The 26,966-nt window shown below is 37.9% G+C and overlaps 2 protein-coding genes across 4 annotated transcripts; one reads left to right on the top strand and one right to left on the bottom strand.

Annotated features, from left to right (window-relative positions):
- Nucleotides 1-775: 775 nt before the first annotated feature.
- On the top strand, nt 776-14,596 carry epn1a (epsin 1a). Of its 3 annotated transcripts, none has more exons than XM_067403136.1 (13): nt 776-1,163; nt 3,495-3,644; nt 4,021-4,121; nt 6,206-6,364; nt 6,461-6,589; nt 7,090-7,210; nt 7,426-7,568; nt 9,547-9,618; nt 10,579-10,662; nt 11,045-11,297; nt 11,409-11,573; nt 13,540-13,791; nt 13,873-14,596. In XM_067403136.1, exons 3-13 carry the CDS (start codon nt 4,053-4,055, stop codon nt 14,358-14,360), a joined length of 1,935 nt encoding a protein of 644 aa, XP_067259237.1. In that variant the 5' UTR covers nt 776-1,163; nt 3,495-3,644; nt 4,021-4,052; the 3' UTR covers nt 14,361-14,596. The 3 variants fall into 3 exon arrangements, with proteins under 3 accessions (XP_067259237.1, XP_067259228.1, XP_067259246.1); XM_067403127.1 differs by having other exon boundaries at nt 13,537-13,791; XM_067403145.1 differs by lacking the exon at nt 9,547-9,618 and having other exon boundaries at nt 13,537-13,791.
- A 22-nt stretch (nt 14,597-14,618) lies between these two features.
- On the bottom strand, nt 14,619-26,331 carry foxj2 (forkhead box J2). The gene is made up of 10 exons (XM_067403159.1): nt 25,849-26,331; nt 25,254-25,573; nt 22,338-22,412; nt 22,091-22,171; nt 21,919-22,014; nt 19,993-20,146; nt 19,603-19,878; nt 19,421-19,522; nt 17,371-17,739; nt 14,619-16,540 (listed from the first exon to the last, which is right to left on the bottom strand). The coding sequence occupies exons 2-10, from the start codon at nt 25,557-25,559 to the stop codon at nt 16,431-16,433; spliced, it is 1,569 nt and encodes a 522-aa protein (XP_067259260.1). The 5' UTR covers nt 25,560-25,573; nt 25,849-26,331; the 3' UTR covers nt 14,619-16,430.
- Nucleotides 26,332-26,966: the final 635 nt, after the last annotated feature.

The following is a 26,966-nucleotide window of genomic DNA, read 5'->3' as shown; positions in this document are numbered from 1 at the left end:
ACAGGTGTTCCCGCCCTCACGCCAATAAACACGTCAACACGTCATCAGAGTAGAGATGGTGGAAGTGGGAGGGAATTTATTTTATTTCAAAGATTATGAGGGCACATGAATTTAAAGTACATAATGATTTGCAAGGATACACCATTTATAATAAATACTGCAATGTTCCATAAAAAATAAAAATAGTCAATTTTGGTGACTTTAAAATATTGACACTTCGAAAACAAGCAGCTTCAGCATAATTACAGCAAAATACCTGAGGAAATCTTATAGCCTGAGGGTCCTTTTAATATTGTGTTGAGCAGTGGGGGGCCTTCAAGTCGAAAACATTGAGGATCACGGTTGTAGTGCATGTAAATGTCCCTCAGATTGATTTCATGCAGTTTCAGGGCCGCATTTTCATTGAGGACACCGCCGTTTTGTGGGCGCTGCGTGCTATAACATCACTCTAAAGTTAGGAAAGAAAATATCAGATGGATAATACTTGTCATCTCTTCATAACTCAAGGCTTGTGTAGGTTAACATGACGCCCAGAGCAGTCGTTGCTGTCAGGACAGACAGACAGAAGATAGACGGAACTCTTGAGTCTATACATACAAGTATACAACATTCATATTTGCACATTTCACAGAGGGTATTTAGATTCATACGGTTCGTTACAGTTAACGTACGGCTAGAAAACCACCTATCGTTGTTACGGTAGTATTTACCACGGCTCATGAATATTCAAACCAGGCAGGGAGCGCGCAAGGGGGCGCGGTCCGTCCGGCTGCGGGGAAACGGAAGCGGAAGTGCCGCCATCTCCTCTCACCAACCGAGCAACAGCAGGGTCAGTGCAGACGTTATTTGAGAAAGTAGCTCTATTATAGCATTAAAATCGGTTATGTGACACGTTATATATTTAAATGACGTACGCGACTCGAGAGGTGATAGTTGTGAAGGAAAACCACTGTCGCTTCAATCTGTCACGCACTCACGCGCGTCTCTTTATGAGTTGAGTTAGCATAGCGCAGCGCTCCCGTCCCTAAATGAGTGTTTTTAATTCAGCGCCGTGACAGAGACAACAGCGCTTTCCTTTACTCCCGTCTTCACCGATAATAACCCGCTTTCTGGTATTCGGCTGGATGTCTGGTCGTGTTTAAGAGGGGGAACAGATTTCAGCGGTAAGTAGCCTCAGCTAGCTGATCTCTAGTTGACTTGGCAGTGATCTCTTTCTATCTGATTGAGCCACTGTGGACCACAGAAGGCTTTTTTTTGGTGCTGAAGTTACTTTCGGAAGGTTGTCTAAGGCATAGGAATAAAAAGTTACTTGTTTCGGTAGCTGGGTGGGGGTCTGGAGAGGTTCGCGCTGTTGTTTGATAACCACTACTGTCATCTGCTCAGACAAAGATAAACTACACGCCACTTTAACTGAACTGATACTTCACCAACTGTCAGATTTCACACTCACATTTCCAAGCAACAGTTGTCTTAGATAAGTTCATTGAATGTTGTTTATCTCCTCACCAACTTGCTTTTGAAAACCACCTGTTGACCCCTGAATTAACTGTTTTGAGTGGAGGTTGAAGTCAAGGTCTGTGGTCTAATTGACAACAGTTCATTCAGACTTTTGTACTTTGCTCCTGGCATCCTCAAGGCGGCTGTTATTATCAGGTCAAAGCCTTATGCAACAGTGTTGCATATTAATACACTACTTATCGCCTGTTCTTTCTGGATTGATCGACACATTTTTTAGAAGTACATTTTTAGTATATTTGGATAAATATGACATCACTTTAATGAACTCAGTGCTAATTAGTTTATTAATACAATCAACTTATGTTTGTAAACCCTTATCTCTGTTATACACGATGTGTTTACATTTGTTTTATTTGTCTATTAACCCTGTAAAGCCTGGCATATTTAGATGATAGTCAGAAACATCTATTTTTTTGTATTTTACCTTTAAACAAAATTTTATTTTATTTAGAGGCACAAACTGAGCAAATGCATGCAATTTGGTGTTATTTATATGGCCAAAAGTAATATGAAATTCTGATTTGCTTGTAAATCAATGAGATTTTTAATATCAGTTGTCACTAGTAAGATGATATTTAAATACTTCATTTTATCATCAAAGCTCTGTAGTTTCAATTGCATATTACACAACATATAATGCAATTCAATTATGACTGAGAGATGTACAAATAAAAACCTGTTGTATAATACATTTGATACATTTTAACATGAAACAATTAACATTCTAAAAATTGATGTATGGATAATCAAGTAAACCTTGCTTCAGTCCAGTAAATGTTCATCTTGAAATATTTATAGCAATATAAAAGTTATTTTTACATTTACTTCATAAAAAATCAGTAAAGATTTCACAGCTGACGTGTACAATAACCTGAAGGTGGACATTTTCCCAATTATACTAAAGGCCTTTTACTTGCTAAAGAAGTATTAACTATCAGTAAGATAGTCCATGTATCAAATATGATACAGTAGTATGCTATATTATAGACTTTATGCGACAGAGAACCAAGCGCACGAATCCTGCATCGAATTGTGCTTTGTTTGTAAACGAATTCATGGTAAAATGAAGTGAACAAAGGACAAAGTTCTTACTGATGCGGTCTGGAACTTCATTAATAATAAAATTCATCCACTTTTTCCTAATGTTGGGATCAGAAGGAAGGCAATGAGTTTGTTTTTCCAAAACTTCGCACTGCACAGCGTCTTGTTGTCTTCGGAGCCATCTTTATCAATTGGTTTTTGCGTAGACCTGTGTTTGCTTCTCTTGTTATTTACCTACTATATGCGTGAATTGGTGAGCGGGGCTAAACGGGCAGTGATGTAGAAGCAGGCACTGATCTTCCTCTGCGGAGGCGCTGTTTAGCCACACTGTTACGTCATAAAGTGGCATGTTCCAAAACCAAGCACACAGACATTTTTTAGAAAGTTCTATTTGAACATCTGTTTTTGCGGTCGCTCTGTATATTTATATGGCATCGCTGTCAAAGACTAATTAGCTGATGAAGTGGATTTACTTATTGTAGAAGTAACGAAAGTTATCATGAGCATTGTAGTATTTGAAGCGGATGCCATAACAAATGTCAGTAGATCGGGAAGATTTCAAAACAAGCAGTTCATTCATAAATCCGTAAGATCTTACCTTCATGCTGTGGAAATACAAACCGGAAGACAGAACACAACGAGCGCAACGCTGAAAAGGGGCGGGGCTACATAGTCTATATGATAACGTAATTAATTTAATGTTTTGTACATCACAGCAGGTGTGAAGCTTCAGCTTTGTTGTAGTTTCTTTACCTAGCTGATGTTACAGATGAGTAATGTGCAGCGCCTTTAGGCACTGTCCGCTATTAATGCATTTTCTCTATTGTGAGAGTGTGGAATTGAATGTCTATTGTGTTTTTAAGCCTCCATAGTGCTGCACCAGCTTTCATCCCTGTATGTTGTACCTCCTGTCTAAATCTCTGTTCTTCTCGTAGTTGTTTCACCCCACATCTGTGGTTCCGGGCCCTCATGTGGCCGCCGTGCGGAGGTTTGGAACAGTGGACAGGCTAAACACTGAGAGACCCCGACCTGAGCACGCACACAGAGAGAGACCGAGAGGGGGGGAGAGAGACTGACACTCCCAGGTAAAGTACACTTCACAGACACTTCCTGGAGCCAGACTCACACGTCATCAGATGCTCTTGTGTTTGCGGGGCTTTTCAGGTTGGGGAATTCCTCGGGCTGTGCTCTCATGGTTACAGTGGGTGGATGGTACTGGTGACGCTCTGTTAGATTGGCTCTATTATGTTTTTTTTAATCCTCGAGGAGATGGATAGCAGCCAAAGCTAAAGCATTTCTTTTGTGTTTTCTGATAAACGTCTCACTGGTTCCTTCTTGTCATTCTTAGGTATTAAAGTTTGTTTGAATCTCAGAGTCAATACACTCCCATTTGAAAAATGTGTAGCCTTTGTTTGCTTTTGTACATGTTAGTTTTATTGACATTGTTTTACAATGTCCCAGATTTTGCAGAACCTGATAGCCAGCCTGTTGCCATGTCGACATCATCGCTGCGGCGACAAGTGAAGAACATTGTTCACAATTACTCAGAGGCGGAGATAAAGGTTAGACTTTTACCTTTTTAACCTGGCTTTCGTTTTGTCTTTTCTATTCACATTCTTCTCCTTCTTGGCCTTGGAACAGTCTTCTCATTCATCTACAGTCTTTGAGTTCGTGATAAATGTTTTGTGCTTGCCCTTCGTTTTTTCAATTGACTGGGACTGTATGCAGTCATAAAAAGGAGCAGGAATTCATTCATTCTTTTTTCAGTTATTTCTGTTTCAGTTGAAACTTACCAAAAATGCTGAACACAAAATCTTAAATGAACCTTGATATCACATATGTTTTCTGTGTAGCTATCCTGCCTAAGTAGTAAATGTGCGGCCATTGTTCAGCAAAATTTTGGGGGTGATATCCATTCAGTTATAAATGGGAAACCTTTCCCCAGTCCCCACGCAGATTTCGCTCACGTTCAAGTTGGTCATGCAAATTCACCTCATTGACCAACAGAAAGCTGCTTGTTTTGGTTTCTGTACGATCTATGCTTCATGCATTGCTACACTTTTGACAATGGAATTTTTGCTTGTAAAGTTAACCAAAATGTTAATGTGACCGGAATAGCATACTACTGTACTACTCTACTAAGTACTCTTGTGTGGTATAATAGTGTGTATACTGTGAACAATCCACAAACATGCAGGAAATACATGGATGACCTACTATATTTACTAAATATTGTAGGTCAGTATATAACAGAGCACACTTTGAGATACTGTATCCCATAACGCAATGCTTTATTTTTTTTAAATAAAAAAAATTTGTTTAAGGGGTCTTGAACTTCTTTTTTAAAAAAAAATTATTTCATAATGTTTACTGAGGTGCACTTACAATGTTTATGAATTTTACATCAAAAATGGTCATAATTTAGAAATAAATGGCTATTTTCTACCCTGATTTTAGCCCTCTGATTTGAATATACTGTTTAAAGGGGCGTGTCTGCTGTGAGACTTAAATATAAATGCCCACTGCTGTGCTTAGCGGACATGTGAATATGAATATGAAATAAGTATTACATGTAGAACCCTCTTGAATACTTTTACGTTTTTGCTAATACAGCTGTCAAGATTAACTAATCATGAAAAGTGTTGGTTATTGCATTACATGTAGATCCCATCACATGAAAGGTTGCATCGATGAGCATTGTAGCCATTATAAAGAGAGCGTTCTTTGATTGCTTTCTGTATATAATTCAATCACACTTTAAAAATGCATACATGTTCAATGCATATCAAATGATCTGTAATTACAGACAAAGCAATAGTGACATGTAATAAAAACATTTACTCACGCACACTTGTGTGGTGCGACATTTCTGTCGAATACAATACAGTCGGCACTGCATCGTCTTCAATCAGTTTTAGTTTCAATCTTTCTGAAACTAAAAAAATCCTGCATCGAATTGTGCTTTGTTTGTAAATGAATTCATGGTAACATGAAGTGAACAAAGGACCAAGTTCTTATTGATGCAGTCTGGAACTTCATTTAAAATAAAGTTCATCCACTTTTTCCTAATGTTGGGATCAGAAGGAAGGCAATGAGTTTGTCAAAACTTGGCACTGCACAGCATCTTGTTGTCTTTGGAGCCTTCTTTATCATTTGGTTTCTGCGTAGACCTGCGTTTGCCTCTCTTATCTGTTATTTACCTAATATATGCGTGAATCGGTGGGTGGGGCTAAACAGGCAGTTATGTAGAAGCAGGCACTGATCTTCTTCTGCAGAGGCGCTGTTTAGCCACACTGTTACGTCATAAAGTGGCAAGATTGGCTTCCAATATAAGCTGTTTTTAGACTAATGAGTTCTGAAACTTACTGGATGTTTTTATAGTACAATGACCGCCTAGGTCAAAAGAATTTTGATTTCTCAGTTCATGCCTACTTTTTAACTTGACAACACTGGCTGAACAAAAATGCAATGTTATGAGGTCATGTGACAAGAGTGTAGCATACTAGTGTTTGAAATGTTTACAGTTGCATACCATATATTTTTTAACATTCTATTTAAAAAAAGTAGTAGGGAGCATACAGTGTGTATTGCACTGTATTCAGAAGCAGGGCAAAGTTCATTAAACTTTATTTTGTACTTTCTCCAGGTTAGGGAAGCGACCTCTAATGACCCATGGGGTCCCTCTAGCTCTTTGATGTCAGAGATTGCTGATCTGACATACAATGTAGTGGCCTTCTCAGAGATTATGAGCATGGTCTGGAAGAGACTCAATGACCATGGGAAGAACTGGAGACATGTATATAAAGTAAGTTTGGCAGTTTTACTCTTGCTAGTGGCAGATGTGTTATATGGGGCTATAAACAACATGATCTGATTGTTTTTTACTTTCCCTCTTTCTCAGGCTATGACTCTGATGGAGTATCTGATAAAGACAGGATCAGAGCGAGTGGCACAGCAATGCAGGGAAAACATCTACGCCGTTCAGACACTCAAAGACTTCCAATACATAGACAGAGATGGCAAGGACCAGGTACACAGAAACTGAAAGTTATTTTTATAAACACACATACAAATGTAACATATTTTCTCTTTCAATAAGGAAATAAAAGAAGAGCTCTTAGTGTTAGTTTTGAAGTGTCCTTCATGTTAGCAATGGTTCTCAATTATGATTCACACACCACAACAATCTCTCGTTCAAGGTCTCCATGTGCAGTCAACTCAAACACCATGACTTTCAACCAAGGTCTTTCTCCCACTCACACTTAAACCACAAAAACATCAGCCCAGTCTTCAACCAACTAGGTTTTATTTTAGTCACCCTTGTATATTCCTAACATGTTTGTCACAAGCACTACCTCAAACTCAACAACTTCCAGTTCAGGTTATTTAATTATTCATTCAAATGCTGGACAAAAGAGCCATTAAACCGGTTACAATTGCACACATGCTTTGTACAAAACAAAATAAGTCTATTGATAAAACATTCCTGAATGTAACGTCACATGTTGTGTGTGTGTGTGTGTGTTTCAGGGTGTGAATGTACGGGAAAAGGCCAAGCAGCTGGTGACTCTGCTAAAAGATGAGGAGAGGCTACGAGAGGAGAGAATCCATGCACTCAAGACCAAAGAGAAGATGGCACAGACCAGCAGTGGTAAGAACTAGAAGTGCTTTGCAGTAGGGCTCATGAAGGGGTCAGAGCGGACACTCAAAGATGTTTGTCAGCCCCCTTATAAAAACTGATTGCACTTCACAGCGTTGGCCAAGTATGGAGGTTGGCAAGCGTTTTGCTCTCGAAGCACTTTTAGGGACCGATACCCCACCATCTATTGATGCATCATAATGGCTGTCATTTGACTCCTCCCTTAGCATCTTCGGCCCCTTCTGCTCCTGCTTTAGGGGGTGGAGTGCACTCAGGAGCAGACGCTGAGCAGGCGTGGCCCCAGAGCTCCGGAGAGGAGGATCTGCAGCTCCAGTTGGCACTGGCCATGAGCAAGGAGGAGGCAGAGCAGGTAAAGTCTCTCAGCCGATCAGCGACAGGTTTTCAGGTTGCAGGTAAAATGTACTACTGAAATGGTTCAGAGACTGAGGAAGATGAATAATTGTTCTACCAGAAACAGAAAGAGCTTAGTAAGCATGCTTAATGTGAAATTGGATTTTAGCAGAAATATATGTAAGGGGTAATGTACAGTCAGCTGGTCATTAGTGCAGAATAAACCCTGACATGGTGATTAAGGCCCTATCGCAAAGCAGAAGGCTCTTGTATCATCCTGAAGGGGTTCCTTTTGTAATAATGACTGGCTGACTGTATATTATTCAGCTTATTATATGGCTTGAGTTTTTGTATGTAAGGAAAGAAGAGACCATGCTGTGATAAGGTTGCACAGGAGCTTATTTGCCTGGGATAGTGGTCAATTATACAGTTTAGCAGTCATTATAGAAACATATTTGATGGCAGAATGCCAAGATTGAACAATTAAAATCAAGTATTCCTGAGAGTTGTGTAATAAATTGCTCTAATGGGCTGTGTGGCTTTTGAAACAATTATTTGATATTCATTTTAGAACATATCAGAGAATTTCAAGTTGTTCATACAATAATTAGGGCTGTTGAAATTAACACGTAAACACATGAATTATTATTTTTTTAGTTTAACGTGTGAAAAATATTAAACGCAATTAATGCAGCATCCATTTTTTTCCCCATCATCCTTTAGCTAACGTTATATGATCACACTATCATTCATTCAAGTGCTTTTAAACAAGAAATCTCCTGTCTGTGACACAGACAACTCATACGCACAGAAAACCACTTTCTCTTTCACGCAAAAAAGGACAAAAACACATTGTATCCAGGTTGTGCTTCAGGTCTTAAAGTGACAGCAGCGTAATAAACCTGTTGGTGTCTTGTGTCATTAATGTTAATCAAAGAACAAAAGACAAAGAGAAAATCACTCTTTGCACTTGACTGAATAACTTTTATAGCTTAATAGGGATTAATCTATATTCAATTCATAATTTATGCAGTGAAGACTGTGAAGTGTTTGATAACTTTATTAAATTTCTGTAACAATGAACACACAACAACAAAAAATGACAGCAGTGAGAAAAACAGTGTTAAGAAAGCATTTGTTCATAGCGATTCATTACTCCAGTCAAGTCACGCCATGTTTTTTTTTTTTTTTTTTTATATAGCACTGCTTACAATAGATTGCTTTAAAGCAAGTAGCTTTACAGTGTTACATGTGCCTGACCTTGAGGGACTGAACAAAGGAAATTAACTGGAAAAGATTTTTGGAGCCCCAGAGCACACCTATTTATGTAATCGCCACAGACCAATGGAAGTTTGAACGTGTTTACCAGCCGTAGCAAACTCTAGAAACGAAATTCGTTTTGGCCTAATTTTGTTTGAAATGACTTCACACCAGTTCATTCTTAGATTTTGCTTGAAGTATATCAGGAACTGGCAGCCAACACAATTTATAGATTTTTATTTTTATATTTTATAATTTTTTTTTAATCTGATTTTAAGATTTCATATTTACATTAATAATTTTTCAACTTTTAAATGTATTATGTATATGTATTTTTAAAAAAAGACATTAATATTTATTGCTATACTTTTACACAATTGATGATTGTTACTATAATTATACAATAATACAATAAGTATTAATACAATAAGTTGGCAAAGTACAAAAAGGCATGTACGAAAAATGTAAGCTATGTCAAGTGACAGTTCTGTCATCTGGCTCTCTCACACTGGCCCCAAGCCATCCTTACTGTTGAGCCCTGCTAATAATAACCATGTTTAAAGCTCCCTAAATCTACCTTCTTCTCTAACTGCCATCATAAAACAGAAAAATGGGCTGTGTCTTTAAAAGTACAATAACACATTCAACATTATAGGCCCTTCCTCTGCACAATTTCTGCACATTTCCCCTCTCACTCATTCACTCACATCTGTCCTCACCCTGCCCCCCTCCTTCAGACTAGCAATGACCCTCTGGAAGATGCAGAGATCCGCTACGCACTCACACTCAGCCAGGAGACTCACCAAAAGGTCAGGGAGTAAAAATTCAGTGGATGAACCTTTCCTTTGCTATCTTCTTCCCTCTCAAATCAAAGATCAGCCTAAAATCATATATACATCAGTATGATCATGGAACAATTGAAATACGTAAGAAATACCTAGTAAGTGCTTTTAAAAGGTTTAAAATTTCGGGTTTTTTTGTGTGTTGACTGTTGAGCTTACATCTTATTAGTTTTTTATATTCGCTAGGACACATTTCTCAATACTTAGGTCACTTCTCCTAACCAACTTTTAGCTTGGCACAGCATTTAATTTCAAAATGCACTAAAACTACCAAAACACTTCATAAATGTGTCATTGTGTCATGTGTGCATTACAGTTTTATTTTTAAATGTATTCATGCAATTTGAAAGATGTAGTCCTTGAATACTTGTTGTGCCAGAGCAATGCTAAATAATCTTCAGTTTAGCCCACATAGACTGATGTTGTGCTCGCTGTGTGAAAGCGTTTTGAAAAAGTGACCTAAGTATTGAGAAATGTGTCCTAGCGATTATTTTTATATATATATATATATATATATATATATATATATATATATATATATATATATATATATATATATATATATATATATATATATATATATATATATAAAATAAAAAAAACGTAATCATTCCTGTTGTTTGAAATCTTCTGAAATCTTCACTTTTGCATGATGAAATCAATGAGTCATTTCAAAAGTACCTGTAATTCTCAGTAATTGTTCATTCTTTGTAATTCAACCAGAGCTGCTTAATGCAATATCAGAGTAGATGTACTGCCCACTACTTCCAAATGTTGTTCATTTGTGTCTAACTCAAGCCTTCAAACACACCTCTGGAGCTGGTGAGACATGGGAGTCAGGTTGCCACAGTTCAGTAGACTCCATTTCCCATCAGCCCACAGAACTTGGTTCACTATGATGATGTGACGGTGGTGTGTGATTGGCAGGAGGAGCGTCTGCGCAGGGGAGACGACCTGAGGCTGCAGATGGCCATCGAGGAGAGTAAGAGGGAGAAAGCCAAGCCCGAGGAGGTGTGTGATTGTGTATGATTGTGTCAGAAAGAGTTCATGCTTGATGAGCTGTTCTAGGGCGAGAGCGTGAGCTGTACACATGATAGTGTGTTGTGTTACCGAGGGTTGTGTGTTTGTGTACCTGCCTCTCACTCTCCAAGAGTTACCTGCTCTGTCTGTGTCTCTCACCCTGCGTACGCTCTTTAGCACAACAGTGTGTGTGAGCCTGTTTCACTTCCTCTAGAGTTTCCTCCTTACCATTTTGCCACACTAGCTATTTTTAAACTACTTGCAAGTGTAAGTGTCTGTGCTCTATGTACAAACAAGCTTCCCTCTCACACTTTTGATTTGTCGAATACTCCCTTCTGATGAGGACGTTCTTACTGACCTGTCTCTCTCTCAGTCGTCTCTGATGGAGTTGAGTGTCGTAGATCCTTGGGGGGCCCCTGCGTCGGGCTCTGCGGGACCCTCTCCTCCTCCAACTTTGGCTCCTGCATCTACCGCTGGGCCTTGGGGCCCGGCCGACCCGTGGGGAGCCGCCTCCCCCGCCTCTCCCCCGAGTGCCGATCCCTGGGGAGCAGCACCAGCAACGGTAGCCCCAGACCCATGGGGTGACTCATCCTCTAGAGTGAACTCTGATCCCTGGGCGTCCACAGGTGAGAGTATAAAGGATGTGTCCTCCCAGTGTCCTCTCTGTCTTTTCCCTGACTTTTCCTCTTTATTTGTGGTGTCTACTGATCCTTGACCTCTCCTTGCATCCCCTCCAGCTGTGACCCCTCCAAGTGCCGACCCTTGGGCTCCCTCAGTGGCTCCGGCTCCTACCCCGCTCTCAGGGTCAACCGATCCCTGGGCAGCGGAAGGAGTCGCCCCTGCCACTGACGGTCTGACCTCTGACCCCTGGAGTGGCTCGGTTAAACAAACTAATGGCACAGGTATACTATGTAAAAGCATAGATGCTTATTATCACAGGGATGTCAAATCCTGGTCCTGGAGGGCCAGCGTCTTGTTTAAATCCAACTTGTACCAGCACACTTGCCTGGAAGTTTAAAGTAATCCTGAGGACTTTTATTACCTCATTATCACTTGTGTTTTAATTGGGTTTGGAGCTAAACTCTGCAGAACAGTAGACTTCTAGGAGCAGGTTTGGACAGCCCTGATTTGTCCAAAGACTTGCCAAAGATAAGTTAAGTTGTATTAGACACACTAACAGTGTGTTTGCTGGTACTTCACACACCACATTTCTATTATACATTGCCAATTCTGAAGATGAAAAGGTTTTGTACTTGGTACTGGTTAATTGACCCTTTGCTAAGCTCCGCCCCTTAGTTACTTTTGACAAACATTACAGAAAGTTTCTTAGGATGAACTGGAGATTTCCAGAAATAGAATGGATATTATTCTTATGTGGGCTGCAATGAATTGTGATGTTGAAAAGCGTTGCATCTATTGTTTTTCTTTTTTTTGGTCTAATTATGCAGTAACGCAAAACTGTGGAGACTGAATCAAAATTGGTGCAAATATGACGACAGTTGATAACATTAGTGTAAAGTTGCCATTTCACAATCTCTGACAAACAACAGACCGGATGTCATTAATTTCCAATGGAGAGTAGTGTGGGAGCTGTATGGAATTTCATTCAAATACATTTGAGCTTTGTGTGCATTGAAATATTTGAACTTTTGTGGCTAGAACGTATCCCGATTTTAATTACTTGCATTAATTAGCCCTAGAAAACTATGCTTTTCTTTTAAACGTATTGGCAGTCATTTGTTTTTTGCAGATATATTCATGCATTCCTAATTCATTCATTTTTCCATGGTGAATAAAGCAGAGGGTATTTCATGACCAATTTCAAAATTCCTTGCAACTGCCATAAGTTGTATATGAATGTTGGAGATAGTGGAAAGGCAGGTTACGTGAACATAACTGTTACTAACATTTGCTGTGAACTTTTTAATTACTGTTGTCACTATAGTGACTTACTGCACATTTGAAAGTTACTGTTAATAATGGTGGTTGTAGTGTTTAATTGATTTTCAACTCAAGAGATCATGTGTGAAAAGGACCTTTTAAAAAAATTGGTTCTGGCAATTTACCAGTTAGGGAAAATTGTAATATTTCCAGTAAATTACCGGTAATGTTCTCTGCATGAACGCAGAATGAAGAATACTAGCATGATCATGTATAAAGTCAACGTGCTTGCATAAGAAGTCTGCTTTGGACCAATCATAAAGTTCTTATGGAGATATGATTACTCCCGAGACCCAGCCGCCTTTTCCATTCATCAGCGCTGCGGCTCTGCAGTTGGATACTATCATATGCGTCTCATGATTTTAAGAGCAAAAACATGTTCTGTTTGATCATCCGTTATGCCTGTCACTCAGACATCAAAAAATGTTGTCATATTGAACAGATAGTGAAACTAAAGTGTTTCTAATCCAATTAAATGAAGAGAACGGCACAGCATTTAAATATCATTTCAGATCACTGATGTCACAGAATTTACTGGTATTTTGCTGCTGATGTGTGAATGGTCTCTTACTGGTAAAGCATATTTGTGTATGTGATGGTAAAGTCATTCTGGTAATTTAACAGGATTGCTGTGTGAATGGAGCTATTGACTCACACTTAAAGGGAAAGTGACCTTCAAGAGATGGTCCTCTTAAAGTGTTTAATCTTTGCCAATATTTATTGCTAAACAAATGTCTAATAATATGGCAGACAGGAACATTTGTATTGGCTGATTTGGTCAGTAAGATGTTTAAGTCGGGCCTTAGCGAAAGAGCAGCTGGACTGCAAACCTGTTTTTTTTTAGTTTTTTTTTTAGTCTGTCACAAGATCTTTAAACCATTTACCTGTTTTTAGTCTTTTTTTCTTATTCTTTTCCACACATAGCAGATCTAGAGAGAAGAGGATCCTCAGTGATAGGAGGTGATGCAGGAGGTGGAGGCAGCACAGGCTCACCGGTGCCCTTTGACCTTTCATCGCTCGGTTCCTCCTTGCCTGTTCGAAAAACGCCAGAGTCATTCTTGGGGCCCAATGCAGCACTTGTGGATTTGGACTCACTAGTATCATCAAAACCCAAACCTAAACAACCTCCACCACCAAGCATCTCCTCAACATCTCACAACCCCTTCCTACAGACACAGGGTGTGTATTTAAAATGGGCCTCATTTAGAGTGAAATTTTGAGTTTGTTTATCCCTCAAACTTCCTTTTTGTCCTCCTTTAGGTCCCTCCTCAACAGGTATGGGAGTTACCCCAGGGAGTACCATTTCCAGTAGAGGGGTGTCTCCGACCCCACCTTCCGCTTCTAATCCTTTTGGCGCGACCCCGATGGCATCCATCTCCCCTCAACCTTCTTCACTTGGTCTGAGCCAGCTCCGTACAAGCCCTGTTCCCCCAAATCCTATGCTGGGTCATATGCCTCCACCAGCGGTGGGGATGGTTCAGCCAGGGATGGCCATGCCAGGAATGGGGGTCCCTATGGCGGCCCCTGGTATGGGCATGGGAATAGTACAGTCCAGCCCAATGGGCATGCCTTTTGGTGGAATATCCCCCATGGGTCCTGCAGGAAACCCCTTGCTGATGGGCCCAGGAGGCCCCGCGCAGCCTGCACTGATTTTGGGCGGGCCGTCTGGGGTGGGCGGAGTAATGGGAACAGGAGGATCCATGGGAGGCGGAACCACAGGCACAAGCACCAATCCTTTTCTTCTTTGAGAGATTTCACCAATCCCACGTTGCCCTATCCACTCAACAACCAATCCAAACCTGCCCTACCAACACAAACAGTTTGTGTTTGACAAAAAAGAAATGTGTGTACATCTCTATATTTAATGAAAAAGTAAAAACAAAAATGTGTTATTTTCTTTCACAAAACAGCATTTCAATATTTTTTTTTTTCATTTTATTTTACGCAGTATTTGGAGTCTATTTATTTCCCTTTTGGTTGTTATTTTTCTTTGACAGACATGGATGATTGGCGGGTTCATTCAATGAATGCAGGTTGTTAATATTGTTATATTATTAGGATGATTGTTCTTGCTCAGTAACAGGAAGATGAAGATATGGGAGAAGGAAAACAAGCCACTAATGAACTCAATCATACACCCCTTTCTCCTTCTTTCATTGATGAGGTGAACCTCTGATGAAAGAGTACATGAAGGATGACTCACGGGCTTGAGAAGAATTCAGCTGTCCGTTTTATTCACAACTCTACTAAAAAAATCATCAATAGATGTATTACTTTTAATTTAATTTAATGTGTAATCTTGTGTAATTTATTTTAATCGAATGTGTTTGACTCCTGGGAACGATTAAACCAAGGAAAATCGCACTGGAAATTGCCATTGAAACAGATGCCTGCTTGATTTCCTTTGACCTGCGACATTTCAGTCCACGTCACGTGGTTCTTATACACATGAAGAGGGGCTGTGTGTGTGTGTCTGTGTGTGAGAGAGAGAGTATGAGAGCGTGTATGATGTGTCCAGTGTTTTCACTCGGCCCACCGCTGTGCTTCTGATGCGGTTTTATCAGCATAGTCTCACTTTCAGCATAAGGGTCCGCCATTTATTTTTACAGTCGTAAGAATCAAAGCATTAATTCGACACCTGTTCACGTGAGAAACGGCGCCTGTCTTTGCATTTCACTTCAGCACCTTTTTACTTTGACATTTACACAGAAAATGGGAAAGTGTTAATGCTTATGGAAATGAAAAAGAAAATTATCTGAATTATATGAAATCATAATGTAAAATTGGGGACTGAATGACATGATCCATGCTGTTATTCTTTATTTACTTTCAATGAATTATTTTATATATATGAAAATTTTAGAGATGTTTCTCTAATATTGGCTATGGTCAAAAATTGTGTGGTGTTGACTGTGACCATTCACATTTAAAAATAAAATGGAGAAAAAAAAAATCAAAGAAATTTAAGAATAATAAAAAAAAAAATCCACAAAACAAAATTGTCCAAGCTTTTTTTGTTGTTTCATTGATTTGATTTTAAATGGAAATTAAAATGACAGTGAGTTAAACATTTCCTTTTATTTGTTTTTAACTGAAGACAGCTGTTCCTCCCTAATGGGATGTGCTATGTGACAAAATGTAGTAATATCAAGCAATAAATGTTGATAAATTTCAGTCAATATACACCCATACAGTATGTATTGTCATAATATATCTCAGTGTACTGTTAAACTCCATTTATTCTCCCACAAATTGTGTACATGCAAATTTTTGGTCAAAAATGTATTTCAATAAGTACTGAACTGTGACTAGATCAACATTCAGCAAAAACCATTGTCAGCTGGCTAAGGCTTTGGAAGTGCTAATGTTATTTACATTGTAATACGCTGACGTAGAAGGCAGTCGCGCGTGTGTAGCGTGAGCTAAAAGAAAAAGGATGTTACATTAATGAAAACATTGTCAGGATTGATCCACCCTAACCTTTAAGGTAAGGAGCAGTTGAGAAACAAACATGATGAATATACTGCATTGCACGTTTTGGTTAATCTCACACTTTGATGCTTGTTATCATTGTTAACCAGCACATCAACATGCGGCTGACTATAGCAGCACCATTTGTGCAGAATAAATTTGAGGCAGAACTGAACTAAAAGGAAACACAACTAAATGATATTCATTGTTAAGATGGTGCTGCTTTTGTTGAATATGCACATGAAAGAAGATGAATGAGTTGGCCTCACCTCCTTGACACATACTGATGACTATTCTCAATAATTGTCTTTTACTGTGCATTCATGTGTGTGTATCTGCCAACAAAATTATTCAATCAATGAATCCCAATCAAAATCATCCTGGATTTCTTCACTGTTGCTATGAAGATTCTTCAAAGGTGGATGACCTGTTGGGGTCAGTGGTTGAGTTTGAAGTGCTGCATAAAGACAGAATAACATCATATTAGGACGTCTGAGCAATTAGACCAACATAGCAACACCTATTTCCTCTCTGAATGAATGACAATAAGGGCACTTAAAGAGATAGTTCACCCAAAAATGAAAATTGTCGTCATTTACTCAACGTCATGACATTTTTTTTATTCTGCAGAACACAGCAGAATATACTTTGTATATACTTTTTCATTTTTTGTCCATATAATGAAAGTCAATGGGGTCCAAATCAACAGTTGGACCCGAATGACTTTTACTGCGTGGACAAAAACGGTTAAAACATTCTTCATAATATGTTATGTTCCACAGAAGAAAGAACATCATAGAAAGGTTTGAAATGAGGGTAGGGTGACCTATCAAAACTGGGAGCTTCATCCCGCATTCTGCAAGATGTAAGCATGGGTAAGGAAAATAAACTAGTTGCTACGTAAGGAAAATGTGATTCTTACCTGGCCTGTTACTCAGTTCATTATATTTAGCAAGACTGAATAGGTCCGGTAGAGTAAATTACATTGTCTCACTTAAACCTGTTAATTAACAAAGCTAATTGGCAATTTAAAACATTATTATTTATGTTATTATTATGTTATTATCCAACATAATACCAAATAGGCTTTCCAACTAATGTAAATCAATATTTACATAGAATAATAGTAAATGTATGTCTCTCTAACACAATCACATCTACGTCCTGCAATCGAGCAATAACCAGGTGGTCACTCTACATGAAGGTGAGTAAATTATGTGATTTTTGGGTGAACTATCACTTTAAGTTTAGATGCAAATTGGTCCTGCAAGGGATCTCTCAGCATACCGTTAGGAGTCAGAGGCTGGCTCGTGGTGGGCTGCAGCCCTGGTGGTCTTTGTGCTGTCTGGTTGTGGGTGTGAGGTGTCATGGTTCTCCTGGGACTTTGTAGAGGAGGTTCACCAGTGCCAGGAGGGAGCTGGGAGGAGTATATGAGTGGAGAGGGTTGAGTTAAACTAGCCAGGGTGGGAGGGTTTGTGGGCGGAATATTGAGAGGAGGTGGGGCCATTTGTGCAAAAGAGGAGGGGCCACAAGAAGACGAGCCAATGAGACCCTTCTGAGTGAAGAAACGGTTGAGTGAATCACAGAGTGAGGTGAAGAGAGCTGAATCCAATGCCCAGTCACAGAGCTCGGCCTGACGCATGCTCTCTACCAGGTCTAGATGAGAATAACACAGACAGAGATGCTTAATAAATCTCCCTTACACTGATATACAGCAGTTTTGTAGAACTGTCCATTATTTTAAAAAATTTTATGGAGATAAATTTGTTTAGTCAAAGAAATACTTGTTATAGAAATATAAATACTTATATAAACATAAGTTTGCTTAATACATTTCTTTCTATTATTTGATGAATAGAAACTACTGGTTACAATGTAAAAGTTTTTATTGTAACTTTTTATCAATTTAATGCATAATTTGCTGAATAAAAGGATTAAGTTCTTTCAAAAAATTATATATATTACACACACACACACACACATATTTATATGTATAAACAACGTGCTAATTTATATATAGGGGCTCTGCCCTGGAAAACTGCACATTTTAGAGTGGCCTTTTATTGCAGCCAGCCTAAGGCACACCTGTGCAATAATCATGCTGTATAATCAGCATCTTGATATGCCAAACCTGTGAGGTGGATGGATGGACGGCAAAGGAGAAGTGCTCACTAACATATATTTAGACAGATTTGTGAACAATATTTGAGAGAAATAGGCCTTTTGTGTAGCTACACAGAAAAAGTCTGGAAAAAGTGGTTGCCCTTAGCAACCACTCTTAACAACATAAACTGTATGTTCTCAATTGATGTTGTTCATTGAAGCTTATTGTATTATGTATAAAAGCATTGTGAGAAAAAGATCGATTGAGCGAGTTTATTGCCTGCATTCAGATTTAGCATTTTCCTTCAGGTCAGTCCTATGTTCATAAAAAATCTGTTTAAATTTCCAATGTATTATCTTGTCCTTTTAACAGTTAAGGGGTTTTCCCTTGACTGACAGCGTTAGTCAAAGCATTTATCAGTTGCGTCTTGTTCCATTTTCAAAACAATTCAGTCTTTTCAATGTAAAAGTCTTCGCTACTGACTGACACACTCATAAAGAGAGTCTTTGCTGCCATCTAATGGCGTAATAATGTAACTTCTGCTGCTGTTCACGGTCAGGGACTATTTTTTCTGGTGAAAGGAAGGCTTTTAGAAAAAGTTTACTTCATGAAAGTTGCATTGATACATATTTCTGGTTTTAATATTTGTATTGTGTGGTAACCGTTTTATAAAAGCAGGTACTCGAGGCTAGTGCTGTATCATTAATAAAGTTACGGCTTAAGGGGTTGCAGGACTCCCCGCTTCATGTCGTGCCTAACAACGCCCTTCAGCCGTGACTTATTCACGATACAGCACAGCCTCTTGTACCTTATTGCTTACATATGTGTGTAAATAAAAGTTTTCCAGGACAGTGCCCCTGTATATAAATTAGCAAGTTTGTTTATACATGTAAAGATATGTGTATTAATAATATAACTTAATGACATCCTTATTATTATATATTTAAAAAGATATTTCCCCCTTATATGGCATCAAAGTAGTCAGCTATGTTTTGTTAGCTGTGTTTAGTGTAGCTATTTTTTCCAAAGGGTAGCCTGATTGTTTTCATTTATGAGAAGCTTGTAACTTGCCAAGCTACAGTTTTAAAATAGCTTCTCAACAGTAGAAAATAGTGCTTCTGGATAAATAAATTCAAAGACAGTCCCTTTGAAACTAAACTGTAAATCCAGAGCAGAAAATTAAAGCATGTTGTGCATTATGTATCTCACTGTAGTCTATAGTTGAGTACTGACCAGGGTGACAGGTGAGGTCAATGTTAGCCCAGTCCAGACCACTAGCAATTCTGAAACTCTCTCTCAAAGAGTCAGCGTTACTGAACCAGTCTGCAGGAACAACTAAAAGAGAGAAAGAGAGGATCAGGTCATCAGGACACTCATATCCCATCAACATGTCACTACTGAGCAGTTATACTCACCATTACCGTGTAGCAGCTTGTCAGGCTCAGTGTTGGAGGTTGGATGAATGTTAGCGTTCTGGTTTGGGTTTAGGTTTGGGATAAAACTAGAGTTAGTATTGGGTGCATTTGGGTTGAAGTTGCCGTTGGTATTGAGGTTTGGGTTAAAAGTAGAGTTTGGGTTGGTATACTGGTTAATATTGGGGTTTGGACAGGGGCAGGGGGAGAGAGGAGGCAGGGTTGGGGTGTGGAGTGGTGTACTATCATGGGTAAATCCAAGTAAATTGGGAACGTCCGCTATGAGAGAGAGAGAGATTATTAAACACACCTAATCTTAAAATGTATCAATTCTGAATCTTTGAAAGCAAATAATAAGCTAAAGCAATAGAGTGGCATAATTGATTTACTTACATTGTGAGGTGACTCTCCCTCTCACGGAGCGACAGAGGGACTGAAAGGAATTGTACAGATCCGGTAGGTTCAAATCAGCAAAGGAGAATCGGAGAGGGGGATCGGCATGAGGGTTCGAAGGAAGAGTTGTAGGTATGGGGGCACTTGGACGTTGCTGTGGAAACAATGAATGCAGAGATAAATATGAGAGTAATTTGGATAAACAATATGCCATATACCAGTTAAAGGAATAGTTTGGTCAAAAATGAAAATTCTGTCATTATTTACTCATCCTCATGTTGCTCCAAACTCATCCTCATGTTGCTCCAAAAATATTTTTTCCATAAAGCACAAAAGGAGAATTTTTTTGAAGAATCTTCAAGTAGCTCTTTTCTATAACAGTTTATAGTGATCATGTGGTTTAAGTTCCAACAAGGACAAAAAGCACCATAAAAGTTTCCATACCCAAATCTTTCAATCCACACTTGTTAAACCTGGCACCTTTAAATACGTTATGACAAACTGTTGTTGCATGTAACACATTCCAAGTAATGCGAGTTACGTAATCAGATTACTTTTCCAAGTATAGTAACTAGTAAAGTAACACATTATAACAAAATATCTCAGTTATTTTTTTCAAAGTACTCAACTTACTTTGTTTCCCATTTATTGACTGATACCTCTTCAGTCCCCATTAGAGTGAGGCGCAGAGACACAGACATGAGGTGTAAACATGATGGTTATTGTATTTCTAGACTAAATATGAGCAGGTATTTACTCATCTCACTTGCACAAAACAGATTCAGTATTCCTCAAACTGAATAAAAACAGTGAAATGCAAACTCAGAATATTAGGCAAACCTGTAATAATTAAATGTTAAATTACACAAATATACTTTATGTATTTAATGTCACTTTATTAAGAAATAAACATCACATTTGTGTTTGATTTTTTTAATTGCTGAAGACAGCTGAACTTTCTTCTCTTGGATCCTATTCTTCTGCAATCCAGAATGGCAGCACAGCTGCAAGTTTACCTTGAGCTGCACCCTCTACTGTACAGATGTGTATTTGCATGTCCTAATGTCTAACGCTTATATATTTCACTTTTAGGGCCTTTACATTTGCCAAAAATGTAACTTTGTTTGTTTTTAATAACAACAACAACAACAACAACAAAACTAAGCAAGCAAAGGCCAGATGAGAATGCAAAAGTAACACATTACTTTCCATAAAAAGTAACTAAGTTACTTTTTTAGGGAGTAACGCAATACTGTAATGCATTACTTAAAAAAGTAACTGTTTCATTTCTAATTTTTTTTTTTTTTTACTTTCTAATGTTTAATCAAAATGTCAGAACTCGATCTTCCAGTGAAAGTGTGTCTCTGGTGATGTATACCAGAATTCTCCAAACATTTAGTCCACTTAAACCCGTAATTGACTACAAATTCACATTCATTTTTGAATGCAATGCCCAAATCTCAAAATCCAATCAACAACCAATGGATAGAACCAAGTCCCCACCCTACACTTTGTCTTTCACTAAACTCAGATGCACAAAATGGAAGAAAATATCTGTCGCTATGTGCATTTAATCTCCACTTTAAGCTATAATAGGAATTCAGAAGACTTATGGACTACATTTTTTATGTAAACCATGGTCACCCTGTACAACTTTTATTGTAAAAAGAGCCATGTAAAGACTTTTTAAAATATCTCCTTTCTGTTCCATGAATAAAAATAATACCATACAGGTTTGGAATGATATGAGGATGGGACCCAAATTCATTACAAATGAAAGTGATTATGAAGTCCACACGTCACAAGCTCTATTTTGTTTACCTTACACTATCATTTCCTCATTCTTAGACCTCAAGCTCTGTTCTAAGAGGACCTTCCTTAATAATCCTTAATAGAAATAGAAAAGCAGAAGAAATGACTTTGAACCTTGCAAGGAGGGGGGGAGAACATGCTTTTGGTGTCTGGCTGAGGTGGGAGGGGCTCTGGTTGATTGACAGATACTTCGGCCTCTGAGGATGGATCCTGAAACAGGGATGTCGGTGAGTGAAAAAATGATCTCACAGATGGGATGAGTAAATTTCATGTGATGTACTCTTACCTCCTCCTCTTTAGGATAAGGACGTTTGACTCCTCTGGGTTGAGTTGAGTCAGGCGGTACATCCATTGTCCAGTATGACCCCTAAAACAGGTGATTATTTTTATTTCAGTATTAGTAAGCAAATGAGTCTGTGGATTTGAGAGTCTTAAAATTGTTTTTAAAAAGTTATTAGCATTGCAGTAATAATGGCAATGGCAGTATTCTCAGATATTAATGAACAAAATAATAAAATATTTGACTACATCACCTTCCCAGGATCGCTCTGTGGTCGAGGAACTTTCCGGAAACATTTGTTGAGGGACAAATTGTGCCGAATTGAGTTCTAGGAAAAAAAACAACAGAGATTTATATATATGTATCTGTATTTTATAAGGGGGTTGAACAAAATGCAGACTTGGTGTGCATAAGAGACTTCTTCCATCTTACTGATCCCAAAGTTTTGAACAGTAGTGTACATTTACATATCAGTCTTTATATGAGTCATAAACTAAAATCTGTTTTAAACATGCTCAGATTCCTCAAATAATCATAGTTTCCAGTTAAAGAGCATCATATATCATTTAGCTCTACTTCATGTGAAGAGATTGCAACACATTTCCTTCATCACCTTCAAATTGTCATTTCACATTGATAATATCTATGTTATGAATCATATACACTATTTATCTATGCAATAGTGAAAAGTAGTCTGTTTGACACCTTAAAAAGCAGAAGATGTATTTTAACAGTAGGATATGATGCAAATCCAGAACTCCCTGGACAAGTCAAGTCAGTGTTATGTCTAGCAAAAGAGAAATTAAGCTCTGGACAGAAGAAACCTGATGTTTACAAACACAAACTGGTTAAGTAATGCTGATGACATGACTTGCTCCATGGGCTCAGTAAGATGAGTCCTTCACGACTCTGAAATTGAACATCTATGGTCCTGTTATTTTAGTTTTTTTAGTTTTTATATAGTTTTATTAATATTTTGAATGTTTTTATTTTTATATTTAGTTTTCATTTTAACTTTAGTTTAATATATATTAATTTTGTTGTGCTTTTTTAATATTGCTATACTGCCATCATTAATTTATTTTATTTCAGTTTTAGTTAGTTTTAGTTTTTTTTTTTTTTTTCAGTTAATAATTTTAGTACTTCATCTTATTTCAGTTTATTGCCAAGGCAACATTTCTAATTTTCATTTGTTTTTTTGTTTGTTTTTTTTTTTCAAATAATATTTATATTATATTATTGCAATTAACAGAAATGTTTTAGTTAACGATAACAACCCTGCTTCAAGATCCCAAAGACAATTAAAGCGGCAAGCAGCGATGAAAGGGCCCTCGCACTCAGGCTCACCGCCACCCGGTGGATTTAGGAAAACGGTGAACAGTGGGCGCTATTCATTTAAGCGGATAGAGGACAAATGTAGCAAAAGTCATGTTTTTGCACCACACTTCCTGCTGCCAGCAGGTGGCGCATTGACTATAACTGAATATTGCCATGTAGATGTCTACAGGACTATTATCAAAAATGTGAAGTTTGGGGAAGATTGGACATTGTATACCTGAGTTACAACAACTTCCTGTTTCATGGCGAAACATTGAAATTAGTCAGGCCGCCACGGACACGCCCTTCAGAGAAAACTCTTCACAATTTAACGTCCCAAAGGCCTTTAGATTAGACTGACCAAATACGATGTTGATCTGATAAAAGCTCTAGGAAAAGTTTGTTACAGTACAACGTCCGGAAATGGCAAAAAACTGCAAATATTTTGCATAGAAAATTAAAAATCTCTCACTTTCTGTTGGGTTTGCAGACTTTGCACCCGGGTACATTTTTTGTAGGTATTGGGCTGTTATATGTGTCTACCGAATTTCATACCTGTACGTGAAACGTAGCGCGAAGGGTGCTCAATTGAAATTTTGTAGGTGGCGCTATCGAGCATTTTTCACACCTAATTCTGAAACCCATAACAGTACATTTTCACCACTTCTGACGCGTGTGCAAAGTTTCATTAGTTTTCGCGCATATTTAGGACCTCAAAAATGCGATTCATTTCGGAGAAGAAGAATTGACTGAGCAATTCCAATAGGGTCCTCACACCATCGGTGCTCGGGCCCTAATAAAAAACACATAGAACTGTATGATGGAAAATTATGAAATGCTAAAAAAATAGTGAACTTTGAACTTCTTTTAGTTAAAGATGCTCTAAGTGATCCTGGGCGGAGTAACTTCCTGTTGACGTTCGAAGTGTTGTCAAACAAAAGAGGCTAGCTAGACCCTCCCTCCTCCTCCTCCTCCCCCTCCCCTCCGTGCTTCCTGAAACAGTCATGAATGCGCATTTAAAATCATTCTTGTTGGTAATTGGCTGGAGCATGTTTATTATGATTCGTGGTCCAGGCTGCACCAGTTTGTTTTTATTGCCGTTTTCGGAGCTTATGGCGACTACAGAGACTGCTTTTTTTACAGTGTGTTCAGGGGACAGGCAGCTAGCGGATAGTGAGGAGATGTTTGCTGTATGTGACAAAAAATGTTTTGGCCTAAAAACACGAGAGCACCTTTAATGAGTCAATGAAATATAAGTGAATTTAACGATTTAACGAAAAATGTTACTTCAAGTACAAAGTAATAAAACATTTTCCTGATGACTTGAATACATGAGTATACACATCATAGTCATTACTTTAAAAAAGTTTACAAATATTTTTATGGTAAAAATATTTTTTTCCCCACAAATATAAATTAGTATTCACAAACTTTTTGAGGATTCACACCATTTCACAATCTAAACTAACCTAGCCTTGTCAAAAAAGCTCAAATTATCTTTCTTTTTTTTAATTCTAAGAAATTGTTATTGTTAAATTGTTAATAAAATGTTATGACAAAATACTTAATGAGTTTTTCTTTTCAAGAGTTTAATTCTTTTAATGAGGCTTTTTTCTTCATATCAGGACAATCAACCTGGCATGTTTAACTTTATGACACTGACCCTAATATACCAAAAATAGCTTTCAGCTACATTAATATTTCACAATTGTTTCTTTCTAAACTTGTCTATCAAATCATTAATAGTGTAAAGCCAAATCATAGACCCTGTTCAAGCACAACTGCATACATAACTGTGTCTCACTGCACTATTTATCAAAAGGAAGTGGTCATGTAGTGGTCTGGCCTTTACCTTCCATCCTCTTCCTGCTCTGCTATAATAAGGAAATGTATTACTGATCCATGTATAAATATCATTCAAGCTCAGCTTCATTTCAGGAGCAGAACTTATTGCCATGGCTATCAGAGTGGCGTAGCTGTGGGGGGGCTTCACTTTGGAATTAGATCCGGGGGACGGTGTAGGTATGGGAGGGATGTCCTTCTCTCTTCCTCGTTCTTTTTTTCGTTCCACTCTTTCTTTCCCTGATCGCAAGGTGCTGATTCCCAGCTGAGGAAGCCAGTCAATGCTGGTTAAACTAGAGTCCAGTTCAGAAGTCATGCTTAAGGGGATGTCTGAGGTGCAGAGAAAACAAAACATTATGTAATACTATGTGTTAACCCATGCATTCCAGCTAAGCTGTGTAATCAAGTCGTACAGAGTGGCAAGTCAATATAATTTAACAGTATGTTGTAATAGAAATCTCAATCTTATTTAAAATAGTTTGAAAAACAGATACTCAAAGCATTAGAATCAAATGTTAGATATACTTATAGATCCATTTATTTCGAATATAGCTTTCTAAGAGATAAATATGTTTCTAATAGTTGAGTAAAAAAAAAAAACATACCTCAATCCTGTCAAAAGGCCACCGACTTCACCCTGTCAATTTTTAATGCCTTCATCTGCTGCACAGAGGCAGCTGAGGGATCTCAGCAAACGTTTATTTGTCCTTTATCTCTCTTCTATGTTTATCGCTGCATTCATTCGCTGCCTGAAGCGTGTAAGTTAACACGTTTTGTTTGAAATTAGTGTTTGGGAGAAGAAAAAAAAACTGTCGGAAAAAGTTCTTCCCTTTCTTTCTCTTTCCCCTCCCTTTCTGCGCGTGTTGAACGTCACACACTCCACCCTCCATGTGACATTTGAGAACTCGGTGTGTTTCTCCTCCTCTCTCTCGTTCTCTCCTCCTCCTCTCATGGCTGCACTTTCAGTGTTTTACTGGCGAGTAAGTTCCTGTTTCACTGCTGAAATAGGAGAGGAGTCGAGCTACAGGCGGGAAACCACTGTAATAATTTCCATTGAGATTTTCTTGGTCTTTGCATCCTGGTGGATTACACACTTGACACATTTCATAATGCAATGGGGCAAAAAACAAACATGTTAGGTATCACATACTTAATAACAACATATGAATAACCAAGAGGCTAACACATAATATTTTATTCTTATTTTATAGTGATGCATGGACAGAATATAATAATTTGGCAATGCTTTACAATAAGGTTTTATACATTCATATCACTTTACATGCAAAAATATGGTTCATTTGTTAACATTAGTTAATGTATAAACTAACATGATCTACCAATGAACAATACATTTGTTACAGTATTTATTAATCTTTGTTAATATTAGTTAATAAAAATAGTCGTTCATTGTTTGTTAATGTTAGCTCATGGTGCATTAATGTTAAATACAACTTTTGAATTTAATAACTGAAATTAACATTAATTAAGATTAATAAATGCTGCAGAAGTATTGTTAATTCCTTATTCATGTTAACTTAATTTGAATTAACTTAACTAATGAAATCTTACTGTAAAGTGTTACCAAAATAGTATATTTATAAATTAAAATTAACCTAGATTAATCAATGCAGCAACACTTTATAACAAGGTTCCTTTTGCTAACATTAGTTAACATGAATTAACAATGAAAAATACTTCTAAAGCATTTATTAATATTAGT

This window comes from Chanodichthys erythropterus, chromosome 2 (assembly GCF_024489055.1).
Source record: "Chanodichthys erythropterus isolate Z2021 chromosome 2, ASM2448905v1, whole genome shotgun sequence".
Lineage (NCBI taxonomy): Eukaryota > Metazoa > Chordata > Actinopteri > Cypriniformes > Xenocyprididae > Chanodichthys > Chanodichthys erythropterus.
The sequence above is the reverse complement of the archived record's forward strand: the minus strand, read 5'-3'. Positions and strand labels throughout refer to the sequence as shown.

Excerpts from the sequence above, each read along its gene's own strand:
- foxj2 (XM_067403159.1), bottom strand. The coding sequence starts at position 25,559 with ATGACTTCTGAACTGGACTCTAGTTTAACCAGCATTGACTGGCTTCCT. Across the intron at positions 22,172-22,337 it reads CACAGAGCGATCCTGGGAAG|GGGTCATACTGGACAATGGA; the intron begins GTGATGTAGTCA and ends CACCTGTTTTAG. Across the intron at positions 20,147-21,918 it reads TCTCCCCCCCTCCTTGCAAG|CAACGTCCAAGTGCCCCCAT; the intron begins GTTCAAAGTCAT and ends TTGTTTCCACAG.
- epn1a (XM_067403127.1), top strand. The coding sequence starts at position 4,053 with ATGTCGACATCATCGCTGCGGCGACAAGTGAAGAACATTGTTCACAAT. Across the intron at positions 4,122-6,205 it reads ACTCAGAGGCGGAGATAAAG|GTTAGGGAAGCGACCTCTAA; the intron begins GTTAGACTTTTA and ends TACTTTCTCCAG. Across the intron at positions 6,365-6,460 it reads ACTGGAGACATGTATATAAA|GCTATGACTCTGATGGAGTA; the intron begins GTAAGTTTGGCA and ends CCTCTTTCTCAG.